This window comes from Engystomops pustulosus, chromosome 10 (assembly GCF_040894005.1).
Source record: "Engystomops pustulosus chromosome 10, aEngPut4.maternal, whole genome shotgun sequence".
NCBI classification, from domain to species: domain Eukaryota; kingdom Metazoa; phylum Chordata; class Amphibia; order Anura; family Leptodactylidae; genus Engystomops; species Engystomops pustulosus.
The window spans coordinates 78,485,888-78,503,148 of NC_092420.1; the positions used below are offsets into that span (position 1 = coordinate 78,485,888).

General features: G+C 40.2%; 1 protein-coding gene across 3 annotated transcripts in view; it reads left to right on the plus strand.

Annotated features, from left to right (window-relative positions):
* Positions 1 to 17,261, plus strand: part of ASTN1 (astrotactin 1) — a 352,438-nt gene that overhangs the window by 238,001 nt on the left and 97,176 nt on the right. For all 3 annotated transcript variants that reach the window (XM_072128438.1, XM_072128437.1, XM_072128436.1), the window contains one exon: positions 15,050 to 15,157. In XM_072128438.1, the coding sequence (XP_071984539.1) occupies positions 15,050 to 15,157 (108 nt within the window). The remainder of the gene's footprint in view (positions 1 to 15,049; positions 15,158 to 17,261) is intronic.

The following is a 17,261-nucleotide window of genomic DNA, read 5'->3' on the forward strand; positions in this document are numbered from 1 at the left end:
TCACCCCTTTAATGAATAATAAAAGTACGAGAGAGCTATGGTTTTTTCTGTTTATAAAAAGCTTCTTATAAATGTTAATCTCTGTCTACAAAATGAATATCTGCACCAGGGTGGTGGGGGAGAGGCTAGCATTATCCCAGCTTGGTGCCCTTTAATTGGTTTGCCTCTTACAAAAAGACTGGAAAGTTCAGGTTGAAATTAGAGCGTGCATGTTGTTTTCTAGGACGCGGAACAGACGTAACCCACATTTGTCTTGATAGAATGGATAAAGTTGTTCAGTACATTTTTTATGTATTTTTCTTATAATTGATAGGTCACAGGAGACAAGAGAGTAAAAAAACGACATTTTTTAATTGTCATTAGATAAATATTTTGGTTGGATATAGCCTACTTTTACCACAATCTAAGATTAGGAAAAATTTAAACAGGACCTTTCACCATCTTCCCAACTCCAACTTTTTGTATCCTTTAATAGATTCCACTCCCTTGATTCGGGTGCAGTTGGAATTTTTTCTCTTGCCACCACCTGTTTCCAAAAAATCTATGTTAATAGTTTTGACACCAAGTATTCTACTGTTTTGGCACAGTCTCTACTGTCAGTTGGGTGGTACCTGCATGTATCTGCTCCAGTATAGGATCTTCCCCCGGTTTGCATATTTATTATGGGTGACGGGTCAGTATCTAAATTAAACATGTGGAGGATCATTTATCATTATTTTTCATCCTCTTTTTTCTGTTTTTTGAGACATTTTTTTTGCACATTACATATTTTGCATCTTTTTGGGGACATGTGAAATGTCCGCCGGACATTTGTTTTTCATCAGTAAGACATTTATTGCAAATCACATTTATCATTTCAAATTGTCTCAAATTTGTGTCACAAAAAACTCCAGACTACACCATACTTAAGAAAACTTAGAAAATGGAAAGGAATGACTTGAGACATTTGTGCGTCATTTTGGTGACATTTGTAACAAATGTCTCAAACAATTATCTTTAAAAAATCCCCCATTTAACACAAGGAAAAAGTCAGATTGATAAATTACCAAAGAAGCAAACAGAAACACGACAAACAAAAAAAAAACTGAGATAAGATAAATGACCCCCATGGACTACTACAAGAAGTTCCCTTCATTATAAGCAGAAGAGAAGCATACTAATGCGTACAAAAAATGCGTTTTTATTACTTTGCTTATGAGCATTTCGGGCTAGCGTGGTAGCACCTAAAGGGGCGTGCACCAAATTTAATACAGCGATTGGCCACATTTGCTTTATGTTAAAGGAACACCAAAAACTAAGTTGGTGCTCAATTCCCGAGCAGTGCAGGGGGCGCTAGATTAATGAAGATCATGCACCATAATTGAAAAATTTGGCGCACTCTTCAGACTCCACAGGCGAACAGCATATAGTACAGTTTACGCTACTTTTGATAAGTGGGGTCCATTGTCATGCTTTACGGCCCACATATACTAAGGTGCTTGCGGCTGTTTTCTGTCGGACTTTAAACATTCTTTTCATTGAAAACTGCTGACACATGTATTTGAGAAGTGCCCACGACCTCTTCACGCAACTCAATTTTCGCAATTGAAATGGGCGTACCGGTGCTCAGTCAGATCATGTGCCACACATATCATGCAAGGTCCCACAGAGGTGTCTTGCTTGCCCCATGTTAAAGGTGCACACAAATACAGTTGGTGCACTCTGTCGGAGCAGTGAAGGGATTCATGCAGAACGTGGGCCATAAATTAGGAATCTGCGCACACTGCACACTTCACAGGCACATAGTGTAGTTTGCACTGTTTTAAGTACATGTACCCCGATTTGTCCATGTATGACCACCTTGTAAATTATGTTGTGAAATGCAGTAACTTGTGGTGATCTTATACAGAATTGGATTTATGAGAAATTGCAGAACTTGTCACCAGGAATGTGATTTTTAGCTGCTGTCAGGTTCCATTAGCCTCTTCTATGCCAGTATTTAAAAATACCTTTGTCACTATTCTGAATCATTTCAGTAGTTCATATAAGTATAATTCACTTTACCTGGCTCCCTGTTAGCGGTGTGTGGTGAGTCCCTGGGGAGGGGTTAGCTACAGCCTGTGTGTACTTATGTCAATCTCCTCTCTTCTCCTCACACTTATGCAACTCCCTCCCCACTTCTCCCCACAGGCGCATTTTGACCCAAATCAAGCTCAAAGGCAGATCTATATTTTATTAAAGGGGTTAAATGGGTTTAGAGCATTAGAAAAACAAAACTGACTTACAGATGACCCCTAGTTACAGACGTACCCCTCTGCCCACTGTGACCTCTGGTGAAGCTCTCTGGATGTTACTTTAGTCCCAGGCTGCAATGATCAGCTGTAAAGTGTCTGTAATGAAGCCTTATTATATATACCATATATACATGTTACAAATATACCAATTCCAAATAACATACAAATTCAACTTAAGTACAAATCTAAAGAACCTACCTTGTACGTAACCCGGGGGGTGCCTATATTACCGATTCTTGCTTGTAGCTTATTTACATATTGTACTTGAGCTTGAAGTAGAATTTCTGATGGTGTTCATGTAGATGTTGGATAACATTAAATATCTGGGAACATCCGGCCTCTCCTCCGCCTGCTCATAGCTTGAAGTTAGATTAAACTTCTGCAATACAATTTTTTCCATTATATTGTTTGAAGTAACTTTTTACATTTCTTGCTATGTAATTACTTTAGTGGTGATATAGTCTTCTGCCTCCCACAGCAATATCTCCGCTCACAGAAATACCTCCATTTACAGAAACAAATATTGCAATGTTTCTGGACTCACTCTGTGTATCGGACTCGCTGTGACATAATGATAATGTACATTAAATGATCAGAGCAATAGATGAGGTTTTCTGTAGTTGAACAACAAGTTCTCTGATGTTAAAGTGACATTTTGCGTTAAAGTGACATATTCAATGGATATCAGGGATGTATATATGGCTTACCTTTTATATAACATATTTACACTGCAGAGATCAGGTCGTAGTGTCCATGATCAGTGACAGCTCCAATCACCGACCCCTCAGATGATGTGGTCAAGTGCAAACAAGGCATCTGACGGGTTTGTTTTACTTTAAAATTATAATAGTTCTTTATTAATATAGAGCACACAGATTACACAGCGCTGCGCAGAGTTTGCCAAATCAGTCCCTGTCCCCAATGGGGCTCACAATCTAATCAACCTACCAGTATGTTTTGGAGTATGGGAGGAAACCGGAGGAAATCCTAGCAGACAACATACAAACTCTTTGCAGATGTTGATCTGGGTGGGATTTGAACCCAGGACCCCAGCGCTGCAAGAGAGAAGTGCTACTCACTCAGCCACCGTGCCGCCCTAACTACTACTAAGCTGCATTAGTAATATAGTGATTTAAGGGGTCGGCCACTTTACTTTTTTGTATATATGATTTACCAATATACATCTATTTGACAGTATTTACCAATGTACATCTATTAAAAGCCATGCACCACTTTATTGATGTCTTTTATATAATCAGCAACCATTCCCATCCATAACATGGATAGAATTGGAGGGTACTCTCTAACTGTCAATGGCCAATCTACCTTCTAGGACCTAAATATTTTGTTACTGAATACTGTCATAAGGTCCTGGTAGATCATGGACAGTTAGATATTACATGACCCACCATCTGTGGTCATTTTATGGACAGCTGATGAGGTAGATGACATTTCTGAACCAGGGGGCTTACTTTAGATATCCGGAAAGTGATGTGGAACCTTTGATAGATGTAAATTGGTATATTACCTAGTATGCTGCCCCCCCCCCCCCCCCACAGACACACACACATTAGAGAAAACTTGAAGTAAAGTTGCCACCTCCTTTAATTATCAATTACAGTAGATAACTATCATAGTCTCTGGTATAACTCAATTTGGGTTCACTAGGAAACTAGAAGAAAGAAACTAACAAAATGAAATATAAAAGTAAACCCAGGAATACCTGGGTAAGTGCTGGGGCCCAGAGCTGCTGGGGGGCCCACATAAGGAATCCATGGGAATTTTGGGTTGTATCTAATGAATCCATAGGCTTGTATTAAATAACCATGAGGGGCCTGTTTGGGATGATAAACTAAGGAATATTTCAGGAAACAGGAGACTGTTTTAGTTTCTGAATTTTTAATACCCCCTTGTGAGTTCACTGCAAAGGGGCCTATTGAGGCTCTGTCACCCAGGGGCCTCCTGAAACCTGGAGCTGACCCTGCCTAGGATATATATAAATAGCAAAAAAGAAACACATCAATTATCCCTGCATCAAAAAACAAACACAAGCAATTAAATTATAAATAAAAATATTTTATAAGATAAAAACCACAATATCCAATTAAATTGGTATGAAAACATCTTCCATTCCCTTTGTAAATAAGCATCATAAAAAGAACAAAAAACACTACAACTAGAAACAAATGTTCCGTCATGTATTCATTAAAATGGATTCATCTAGAAGAATGGGACTTTTTAAAAGTTTTTCATTGTTTAGTTTCAACAAGATGTTTATTGTCCTAAAAGTGGGGAAAGCCTTACATTAGAACAAGGCTAAACATATACCCCAGACAAAGGGAATTTAGAACTGAAGTATTTAGCATTTCATATAGTAAATGTAATGTTACACTGTTACCATCCAGTGAATGCCATAAAAACAAACCTGTAAGAAAACACCACTGCATTTATACCTAATATGTTTTAGAGAACAATAAATTGTTCCATTAAAAGTACAGCTTGTCCCACAGAAAACAAGCACTTTTGTCTTTGTGATAATGAACTTCCCGCACCAAAGTTTTGCTCTATTCCTGTTGGAGCAGTTCTCTAGTTTTCTTGGAATATGGATCATTGTGTAAAAGGAATGAATGGGAAAGTGCTGGATTATGATGAAAAGAAATTGGAGCACCGGTAGATTCAGCCCCGCCCATGGTGCACTAACACACTTATTTACATATAGATAAAAAGTGAATTTTACTTACAAATTCATCTCTGTAAAGCTTCTACAGTGCCACACACAATGCTGTTTTTACTTGTGGGTGATTTGTGACTTAGTGCTCCCCAATTAAAGGAAATCTACCATTTGATTTTATGCATTATGAACCAAACATACCTTAAGAGCGCTGTATCTACAATGATGCAGAAACATATCTTGCTTAATCCCTGAGCTGAGTGATTTTGCTGAAAACACAATTATAAAATTATAATAATGAGGCTTTGCTGCTTCTATTCTCTGGCTAGTCGCTACTCCTCTTACATTAAGTATACACTGCTCCAAAAAATGATGTAATCACTGTGTTGTGCCTCACAGGCAGAAGTAATCAATCGCTGCACCATTCCCCTGCTGCTGTGTATGAGTCATCCAGCTCAGGTTGATTATTTTCATTTCCCAAATCTCTATGTAATGTGTTTATCAATGGAAGGCTGCAGCAATACAGCTTTCCTAAGGTCCTGAATGTTATAATTGTTTTTCCAGCAAAAAACATTCAGCCCAGGGATCAAAGAAGATATGTTTCTGCATCAGTGTAGCTACAGCATTCGGAAGGTATGTTTGTTCATAATGTATGAAATCAAATGGTAGATTTCCTTTAAGGGACTCAACTATTTTCTTTCTCAGTTATAAACCGATGAAAAATTAAATTTATGCTACATTAAAAGTATGAGATATAGATATTGGGGGTCATTTACTAAGGGCCCGATTCGCGTTTTCCCGACGTGTTACCCGAATATTTCCGATTTGCGGCAATTTCCCCTGAATTGCCCCGGGATTTTGGCGCACGCGATCAGATTGTGGCGCATCACCGCTGGCATGCACGCAACAGAAATCGGGGGGCGTGGCCGAACGAAAACCCGATGGATTCGGAAAAACCGCCGCCCGGTGTACTCCAGCGCATTCCGATGCTTTTCAGCGCAGCAGCGCCACCTGGTGCACGGCGGAGGAACTACCTTAATGAATCCCGGCCGGACCCGAATCCACTGCAGAGAACGCGCCACTGGATCGCGAATGGACCGGGTAAGTAAATCTGCCCCAATGTGTTAAGCACTGGTGGACGTGAAAGTGGCCACCATAAACATGATGCCAATGCATTGCCATAGAAAGGACATAGAAAGGCCATTACTTCCCCCAAAAATCAGAGACCCAACCTTTTGAGACATGAAGCGCCGCGCTCCGGTAAACTTGTCAGTCTGTGATTGTATCTAGTTTTATTTTACCTATAACTGATAATCCACAGGCGCTGGGGAGGTCATCACTAGTAACAAGCGTAGGCTCTGCGTCTAGTCAAATACACTTTAATATTTTATTTATGTATTAAGAAGCGGCGCATGGAAAACCTAACAGGACGCGCTGCAGCTGGTTTGATGTATTTGTCTGAATAGTAACCGTTCCAGATATAGATAGAAACTGGAGCAGAATCCTAAGGCTCAGTTTGCTCTAAACTCTACATGTCAAGCCGGAGGACTTTGCTTTCTTCTGCCTGGTCTCAGCAGGGGGGCGCTGTGCGCTGGGTGGTCTCCTTGCGTCTGACTTTCTTTGATTGAATTTGGAGGCAGTGCAGACTTCTCACTTCTCGTTCTTTACTGAGACTTGAAACGGGAAAAAAATCTCATCAATTATTTGCAATGTAAAGTAAATACAGTACCTGGAGATTTGCTTTTGAATATATTCAAGAACATTAACCAAGAAATAGCATATGTTCTGTGACAGGAAAATGATGGGCTGCTTGTGAGTGTTGATATTAATACTTAAAGGGAAATTTTCATATGAGAAGAGCCAAGTTTATTTACTTGACTTTTGGAGGAATTTTTTATATAGGTAAATAGCTGAGATTTCGCATAAAAGATGGAATTCTACAAAGAACATTTCAAGCCCTACCTGAGGGGGCTAGTAGTTTAGTGGGGTAAAACCTGGCAACAGGTTCCTTTTAAAGCCATTATACAATCTTCAAATTTTATTCCCTATGCAGGATTGGGGATAACAATCTGATCATGGGGTTCTAAATTATGGGAATCCCAATGATCACAATAATGGAACCCACCTAGTTATATGAAGAGGGGTCCCATTTTTAGTAGTTAAATTAGTTACCGTAGTGAAATGCCCTATGGGAGAAACCCAGTCTCTGTGCCTGACAATTGTAGACGCTCCCATAGTATTGGACGGAGCAGCAGGATGCATGGGAATGGGAATCTTGGGATTGGTGGAGGTTTCAGCTGTCGAATCCCACCCATATTTTTATCCTCTGTCTTGTGTATTGGGGATAACAATTGAATTTGATACATTTCCAGTGTGACATGTTGATCACTTAAACAATGAAGAGAAAGGTCAGTGGAGGATCTCAACCAACTTTGTATGAAAAGAGCCAAATATGTACCCACTGCTCCATTCAATGTCATTGGCACCGACTAAGTTCTTTACTGGTCTGTTTCGGTCAGTACATCAAAGTTGGAGAATGGTCTCCATTCAAGTGTTGAAACTTGGGAGGAATAGGGTATGGCTGCTTAAGGGTTTAGCTGCTTAAGTTAGGTGTTCTCCTGGCCAATCACAGCCATGGCTAGATGCCAGGGTTGTTAAATTACCAGTTTTGCTGTTAAGCTTCCAAACTGGCAAAATGTCTCGGTTAGGCAGCCGAAACGATGCGCCAAACCTGAACATCGGGTCCATTCATCTTTGAACACAACGAAAGATCTGATCCAACTTAACACCCTAAAGGAGTTTGTCCAAGATTCAGTGTTCTCCTCTAAAAAAAATCTGAAGTATAATTGTGGGGCTCCTACTTAAAGTTAGAACAGGAGTCTAAAAAGTTCAAAGTTTTGCTCCATTGTATAGAAAGCGGATGAATAGAAATCAATCAGAAATATAATTGTGTCACATTGTTGTATTATACGAGGTTATTTGAACACATGGGTGAATCGGATGCCACTTACGGCCAGTATTGTTGGTTTTTCTTATAATACATTTTGTGTTATCTATTTTTTTTTTTCTCTTTTTTTGCATGCCTCGTATATCAATTGGCAATAAGCGGCGTCATTAGCTTTTTTTTAATGTAAATGAATCAATTGTGTAAGAGTAAAATGATCCCAATGCCACGTAGCAATATCTTATTATAAAAGGGTTATTAACCTTCTGTCACCATACACTTATATTTAAGTGCTGTAATTGATGAGTAAAACATTGCTGTTCTAAGCACTGGGGCGAGAGAGGATTTTGGAACTAGTTCTTAAATTTTAAGTAGTTTTACAGAAAATGCAAAAGTCTACAAAAGGTGTCAATACTGTGTTTACCATCTATGAAAAGTGGAGAGAGGAGGGTTGAGCAGCTCCTCGTCTCCAGGGTGTCTTCCATATGCCCACCCACATAGATTCATGTTCAAGTAGCCTAAGGCCGGCGGCACACGTGGCGTTTTGAACACGTTTTTGGGCCGCTTTTAAGCAGTCCGTTAAAAACGCATGCGGTTTTTTGAAAATGCGTCCATTTTTGACCCGTTTTATTTAAGATCATTGGTAAAACCAGTCAAAAATGGACTGCTTAAAAACGGCCCAAAAACGCGTTCAAAACGGCACATGTGCCGCCTGCCTTAATGTCCTGGAAGGTAAATTGTCGTGGACAGGCAGAGATCACGTGACCATCCATATGCGGCCTCTTTATGGCCAGGAATGTCTGGCTGAAGAGGTGAAAGTCAGGAGGCTTCACTGTACATACCAAGAAAGCGGAGCAGAACTTTTAATATATGCCCCCCCACACCTTACAGAAAACTTGATATAAAGTGGCCAATCCCTTTAAAATTGTAAGATGGTTTATTGGAGAGTCAAGCAAAGATATCGCCAAAGATTAACACCCCATTATAGTATAAAAAGGTATAAATATAATAAAATAAGAGGTAGATACAGTAAAAGCTATTAAACACTAGATTTTTTTCTCTCTTTCATTGTAATAACATTGAAATGTTCCACTCACAAGTCTTGGCACCTAGAGTTAAATTAGAAGTGTAATAATTACAGGAACTATTCTTTGTGCCATTATATAATTATCGCATTATTATATTATCAGTCTTTAGCTGAAGCCTATGTAACACCTGATTCATGCAGCTTCTAATTCAAGATACTAATCAGGATGAAAAATCATTTGCACATTGTCCGGATCGGTGGCCAAGTCTAGGGCTCATATAATAGGGTACGGCATCGATGACTCCCGTATGTGCTCTCTCTATAAAACGTAATTTACAATATTAATTAATACATACAAAGTTTCCGCCTTTATATGTTTCATAATGTTTCATCATTATGGAGTTAGTAGAAATCGGATACTAACATCAATGTCCTTGACCTGGTCTCCGTTTCCTGTTATTCCCCCCAACTTCTGCTAAGTTATATTATTATGTCCCTGGGTGCAATTATAAAATTCATTATAGGACCCAAATGTTTAAGGTTCTGTTTATAATATTTGGACCTCCTATGGCTCAGTGACACCATAGTTCTGCCTTTCCACTTCTCGGAAGACAGATTTCATGGCATAAGCAGTAGACTTGTCCAATACCGTTTTGAAATATTGCATTCGATTTCCAAAGTTCTACATGATGACATCTTGATGGATAAGCTGAATCTTCTTGAATCTTTTGGTAACATTTTAAAATAATTGGTTTTGTTATGCTGATGAAGCGTTTCTCGGAATAGGTTATATTTAGTTTGTACCTTACTCATACATTAGTTTACATATTGAGTATTAAATCATAGAGGCTACTGGCTTATGAACATGGCAAAGTTGGGTTTATGGATCTTGTACAGTGACACATGGGGGCACATTTGCTTACCCGATCCCTGCGCGATCCCCGATCCGGACTCTCCGACGAGGATGAACTCTGCCGCGATTCCTTAAGATTGTGTGCCCAATTTCCTGCATGTGTCGCTTTCCCGCTCAGGTCCACCGGAGTTCACCTTCTTCTTCCTAGTGCATGTATATACATGGCTTGCGACACAAATTTAAATGTTCGCGTAATCCGAATTCGTCAGATCGTCTGACGGCCCGCCCCCCGATTCGTGGCACATGAAAGCCGGCGCAATTGCGACACAAAATGATCGCGTGCGACACAATCCCAGGCGTGATCCCTAAAAAGTCAGGAAAACCAACAAAAATGCAGCCGTGGGACCCTTAGTAAATAATCCCCATGGAGTCCATGTGGGTTTATATTTTTACAGATGAGGCACCATATTTTTTTTACAGTATAAAATACCCAGTATAAAGGTGTAGGTTGTATCAGCCCTAGGGGTTAATGCACTGACGGTCTCCGGTACACGTGTTTGTAACCTTTATTTGAAGTTGTTTGAGTGTTGATCAAATAGTTGTTTCTCTGTGTGGATTTTTATTGAACCTATAGAAGTTTTTCTTTGTAGTTTGGACTTTGAATCTGGTGTTTTATGTTTTGTTCAGTTTTATGCTCATTGGTAGGCGAGTTCTATTCTTAAAAAGAAGTAACAGTTTGGAGGAGCTTACTCTGAAAGTTTAGAGTCCAAAAGAGATCATAGGATTGATGATAAGTCAACTATTAAAGGGGTATCCCAACAAACAAATCACCATCCATCCTCAACATAAATGTAGGATAATGCAGGATCCAATCTGTAGGACTTTACTGATCCAATAAAAGTCTATCCCTGTGTAAAGGAAATCTACCATAAAACCAGGGACGCTTACTCATAGATCCAGGTACCGTGACTGTGGTAATCTTCTTAGATTAGTCATCCAAGGCCTCCTTCCTTCTAAAATCAACTCCTAACATTATGCTAATGAGCCAGAATGGCTCCCGGTAGGGTTTTGAGAGCCCCACCATGCTGCAGTTTCACGGGATGTTATACTCTTGCACAGACAGGACATGGGGAGGCTCAGGTGAACCTCCACATAACACAGAGGGGCTCATTAGCATGATTTTAAAAGTTGATATTAGAAGGAAGGAGGCCAAGGATAACAAATGTTAAAAGATTACCACAGTCACAGTGCCTGGATCTATGAGTAAGTGCATTTGAATTATCACACCTAATTTGGAAGGTAGATTTCCTTCCAGAGTCTCTGGGGTGATTATTATCTTATCCACCGCTCTAAAATTCCATAATTTGGAAGAATCCTCTTTATCCATTACTTGTAACAAACCCGTAAAGATGGCACATGACCAGTTCTGGCATAAATCATTACCACTGCATATGGACTTTGTAAATCTCCTGTGCTTCCTGGTATATGGCTGCTTTAACTAGCCATCAGCCGCCATCTTATATACAAAGTCCAAGGTGAATGTGACTGCAGAGAAGCCTGGAGCTTGGTATCTGGTGTTTGCCGGATACAGACGGGAGGAGGACATAGAATGGGTTAGTAAATATGCAGTTTGCGAGTGTGATTGTCTTAAGAGCATGTCTGAAACTTTAGAGGTTTCAAATTAGTCTGATAGTCTGGGGAAGGTCATTCCAGAGAATTGGTGCAGCACGGGAGAAGTCCTCGAGACATAACTGAGAGGTTTGAATTAAGGTAGAGATTAATCTAACATCACTGGCAGATCCAAGAACATGGGTAGGTTGGATAGACTGCGATAAGAGAGGAGAGATAGGAAGGTGCATTATGGAAGGAGCTTTATGGATGAGGGTGATTATTTTAAACTGTATTCGGAAGGAGACGGGAAACTATTGTCTCAAAGGTCGGGACAGTTGTGATTGAGATAAAAATAAGCTTGAGGGGGGTCGATAAAAACTTGATTTGGGATCTGCTGTAAACTTTCTTAAACTTTTGGTCGATTATCTTGCCCTTTGACAATATTTTGGTATAACATATTTTTTCTTAACTTTTTTTGTATCAAGTATAAAATCTCTATCTGCCTCCTACATCTATCATTCAGATTATGTCTAAGTTATGTCCTTGGCCCCATCCTGCTCTCCATATACTCCCCAGGCAAACTAATCAACTCTTCCAGTTTAAATCACCATCTATATGCTGATGATACATTAATGTATATTTCCACTTGCATCATATCTCCTTATTTTATTGCAAATTGCCTTAAATCCATCTCTTCCTGGATGTCTTCCAATTATCTCAAATTAAATCTGTTTCCAAACTGAATTAATCATTTTCCCGCCATCTTCTTTGCAGATTTTCTATAGCACTTGACCACATCACAATTGTGTTCTCCATCCCCCAACTGTTCGGTGTTTCAGAACTGCTTGATGTTCTGGCGTATTAGTGGACATATTAAAAATCTAATTAAATCCTGTCATGTCCAGCTGAAAAAAAAAAATGCACAACTTATACCATTACTAAATCACTTCTCCGCCTATATCTTGTGCATAATTTTGTTCTTGCATTAATGCGATATTCTCCTTATCGGCTTAACTTTTACCTAATGACTCTCTATACACTCAATCATTTCATCTTTGAGATGGTTCGTGCCCAACTAAGGCTCGGTCCACATTGACTTTTTTAACTTTCTTTGCAAGTTCTAATATTTTTAACACCCAAAACAATATAATTCTAAAATTAGTCTAAGGCTACATTCACACGAACGTATGACGGTATATACGGCATAAATATGTCCCCCATACACTTCCATGGGCTCATGGCGGCACACGTGCGGCACCGTACCGCTCCGTAGCCCGTAGAAAAAAAGGACATGTCCTATCTTTCTACAGAATACAGCGTCGTGCGCTGTATATTCCTATGGAGAGCTGTGCTCATCCCCTGCTCCTCTCCACAGCGCCAATGTATTCCCACTGTACTACGGTATGGTGGAAATACATCGTGTGAATGCATCCTAAACATATAGCAGCTCTCTCCTTATGAAGAACACATGTAAGTTTGGCCATGCCATTCATGCATGTAAATGGGGCAGTATGGAAATATATGACCACCAGGGCTCCCTCGACGGCAAACTAGGATTTAGACTAAGTTACTTATTTTTGGCAGAATTATCCCAACACAACAAATATTTGTAATTCTGTAAAGTGTTTATTTGCCGTTCGCACAACATTGGGTAATTACATATAGCAGTGTTGCTAACACTTTTTTATTCATTGTTTGTGTCTTGCTTTGCACTTTACAAAAACTATATCCTTGATAATGAATACAGAAGAAGAGTCTTCCCCTTCTGGTTCAACTAAAATGTGTTCACCCAGATGGGCAGACCCCGTATGAGTATCCATTTCGGCATGTCTATACAATACGGTTGTAGATTTGGGTGGGTGCAGCATCATCTCATTGCTGAGATCCGTAGTGATTATAGTAATTCTCTAGATCTTTGTGTTAAAGGAGGGTTAGTGCCCATTCATGACCCCCACTCCATTCTTCACACTTACTTTTTCTACTGTTAAGATGTCCACTGTTATATACATATAATACAATAGTGTATATTAGACTACAATGTGCAGCAAAATATGAATATAATGGTGAACAACCTCCATTCTTTAGAATGTCAGGATGCCGGGGCCCCCTGACATTGCGGGCCCCATAGCAGCTGTTATGGCTGCTAACGCTGTAGTTACAACCCTGATATGCACTTCTCTTCTGTGGACTCCGGCACAGTGAATCTTCCTGCAGTCTGAGCCCCAGTTATCACACACTTAAGTAGTGTATTTGTCACAAGCTTATCTGCAGCAGAATACCCAGTCGCACCATAGTAGATGGGATTTATACACCCTCCACATGCTCCAGTAATAAGAAATTGCTATCATTGCTTTAAATTCTTGTAGGTAGCTTGCAAATATTGGCCACAGCTGAAATAAGTAGTTTTTCCAAACTGTGTCCAGCTGTACTTATTGGGGTATCCAACATTTTAGAGAAGATTCTCTTGGTCAAGCCTCATATCTATGAACAAGAGGAGGTATTTGTCGTTCTGGTGAAGCAAGCCTTGTATCTATATCACATGGATAATAATTCTTCCAAATATCTGGTTGGACTAGAGATTGAAAGTTTTTTCTGATGGCTAGGGGAAAAAAATTGCTTGTCCTGGTCTGGTTCTATGTTCTATTGTCATGTTGGTCTTCCAGTGGTCGTAATCAGTGGCATCAGTGGACCACAGGAAGTCACTTATGACATGAAACAAAGCAACTTTCAATGACCACTGGCACTTCAGGCCAAAGTATCACTGTAAAGAATAGAAGACCAACACAAGACTTTAAGCAGGAACCAGAACAGGGTAAAAACACCCTTGTCCCCAGGGATTTTCCAGCAATGTTGCCAAACCCCTTTAATTTTCATCATATTAATGTTTTAATAATAACCAGAAAATATGATCTTATAGCGGAATAACCCAATACTCTCCTCCAGATCCTAGCCTCCTCCAGGCCTATGAGATCATATGCCGCCTCCGCTATACAAGGTCTAGCTTTTGCTCTCTTATTACCTTGGGCGGCATGAGAAAACCTAATAGCTCCTTGATCTGTTTGTTCCTATGACTATTATTTCCCACTCTCTGAAATTAGCAATATGTTTCTTTATGCTGGAACAATACATGTTTAGCTAAATCGCTCTGCAATTTATCCTAGATTAAGAGGTTCTTTGTAGTTTCAAGGCAAGAGCAATTCAGTCCTTCGATTGTTACTGCCGCGGTGTGTTGTCCTTCTGGTGCCCTTGAATTGAGAATAATTAAGATGGAAAATCTGGACGTGCTAATAAAAGTCATTTTTACTGTATTACCATTTCAACAGGTAGCCAATGGCTATCATCCAATCGCCAGTGGGTCACCATTCGAGAGTGACCCCAGCCACTGTTCTCTAAATCAGATACACTATGAGACGGCAAATGAAGAGACAACTGCTACCAGCTACTTAAGATTTCTTGACATATTCTTTTGTGCTTCCTTTAATCTCTTGACTGCCAGAGGCTTTGGAAGTATGTCGTTTTGCAATTTGTTGCCGGCCCCTGAAGCTGTGGAATATGTTTGTGCGAGTTTATTTATATTTCATCAGATTATTTCATTGATCCTACACTCTCCCTCCCTGTTCTGTCCTATTTTAATTTTGCTTATCCAAAGACGTTGACTTATATCTTACAGCAGGCTCAGCCTTTCTGAACCCCGAAGGAGACTGCGGAGGGGAGATGGATAGTGAAACTCAACTGACCTTCTACACAGACCCTTCTCGTAGCCGGAGACGCAGCCGAGGTCAGTGAGATAAAGTTATGGATTATGTAAAATGACCCTCCGAACCATTGGGTTCCAGCACAGATTTAGCCTCTGGAAACCCAAGTGAAAGCATAACATGAGTGTTTGTAGAGGTGTCTCCTCTCTAGACTGCCTTGGTGCTGAGAGTGATAGAAGAGCTCGAATCAAAAGGATTGGTGACTCATGATCAAAAACAGCCCCCATTCCCATTAAAGCCCCAGAAAACATTTTACAAATGAAGCAAAATTTTTCACTACAGTTGTATTGTATAATCAAAAATTTAAAGGGGTTTTCAAACATTGGGGGTCATTTACAACTCGCGTTTTCCCGAAGTGTTACCCGAATATTTCCAATTTGCGACGATTTTCCCTGTATTGCCCCGGGTTTTTGGCGCACGCGATTGGATTGTGGTGCATCGGCCCCGGCATGTACGCGATGGAAATCGGGGGGGTGAATGATAACCTGACAGATTCGGAGAAACCGCGACATTTTTTAAAAAAAAAGTGTCGCGGGACACGCGCTTACCTTCACCAAGTGTAGGATGGTGCACTCCGGTGGACCTCGGGGAACTTCAGCGCAGCAGCGTCGGAGGAACTGCCTTAGTGAGTCGCCGGAAGACCTGAATCCACCGCAGAGAACACACCGCTGGATCGCTTGATACATTGTATCAATATACTTGTATGCCCATTCATATCCTATGACCAGAACAGAATATCATCAATGTACATGCCAAAACTGCCACCCATGACCCACTTATTTATAACAACATGGCAAATTAGATGATTATTCATTACAAACGTATTACTCCCTTCCTTCATGGATATCGGCATCTGACAACACCAATGTCATTGGAAGAACGGAGAGAAATCCAGATCATGACTTCAGCTTTTCTCCAGCACCCCCAAATATAAAGAAATGCAAGTCTAAGAACAGGAGTTTGAATGACATTCTGACCTTCTCCACACCTTCTCACTCTTCCTGCAATCCCATGAAACCTAGAAGGTTAAAATATTGCCTCGGACTGGGACCACAGGAAGATGCTTTTAGTCCTGTCTGCAAACTGTAAGGTTGGGCGACAGTCTGTATGCCCAGTACCATAGGTTTGCCACCACCAGTCTAATTCATGATTACTTTAGGAGTAACTGGGACGTTTGATAGACATGCAAAAGAAACAGAGTTTTTTTAGTGCGTCTGTTCTTGGTCATTTGGTCGCCAACTTACTCAACAGACAATGTAGATTTGGTATAAGGTAAATGTTTAGACACATTTTTTGAGCGCACTAGATAAGCACATCAGGACACAGGATAAGCTATGTTGATTTTAAAAATGCTTTTGGCAGCATTCCAAATCATTTCAGTACTTTATAAAACTTAATTTCACATTATCTTGCTCCCTGCCAGCAGCAAGTGGTGAGTCCCGGCGGAGGGGTCACAGCTGCCCTCTTTTTGCCGCCCTCACCCCTAAGCTCACCGCCACAACCTCCTTCTTCCTGTCATGTGCATTGAGCAGACAGGGGAGGAGCAGATGGATGAGTGAGGATGAGAGTAAGATTGTATCAGGAGACTGAGACACAGACTGGAACAACTATTTTATATATATTTTTTTGTGTTCACTAAACAAGAATTAAAATTTTGCAATCAAAATCTTGTCTAGCAACAAGCAGATTCACCGGGGTCTATATTAAGATATTTTGCAACCAAGTCTTAATATACCCCCAGCATGTGAATGGCATGACGGATAAACCAAGAGGATTCTGCCTCTTAGTGAATCCGGACACAATCTTTACCTGGTCAGTCCAGTTGAGTCCAGGTCTCACCAGATGGTGATTTTAGCCATAATCTCTGCCTATGGGGCATTCAAACTCCCAATCCCCCTGCTCGGCCCTAGTCGTCCCACAGGCTAAAAACAGGCAGAGATGTTTCTTTTTACATGGTTTCTACTCCATAAAACTGGCAGAGAAACCATGGTAAATAACAACCATAGATTTTATAGTTAAGGTTGTGTACGGATGAATATTCTCTTTCATTTTGGATGGCGAATCCTAATATGTGTCATATTGGTCATAAGATGACTGAATTGTTTTGTGATTGTGGGCAATATGTAT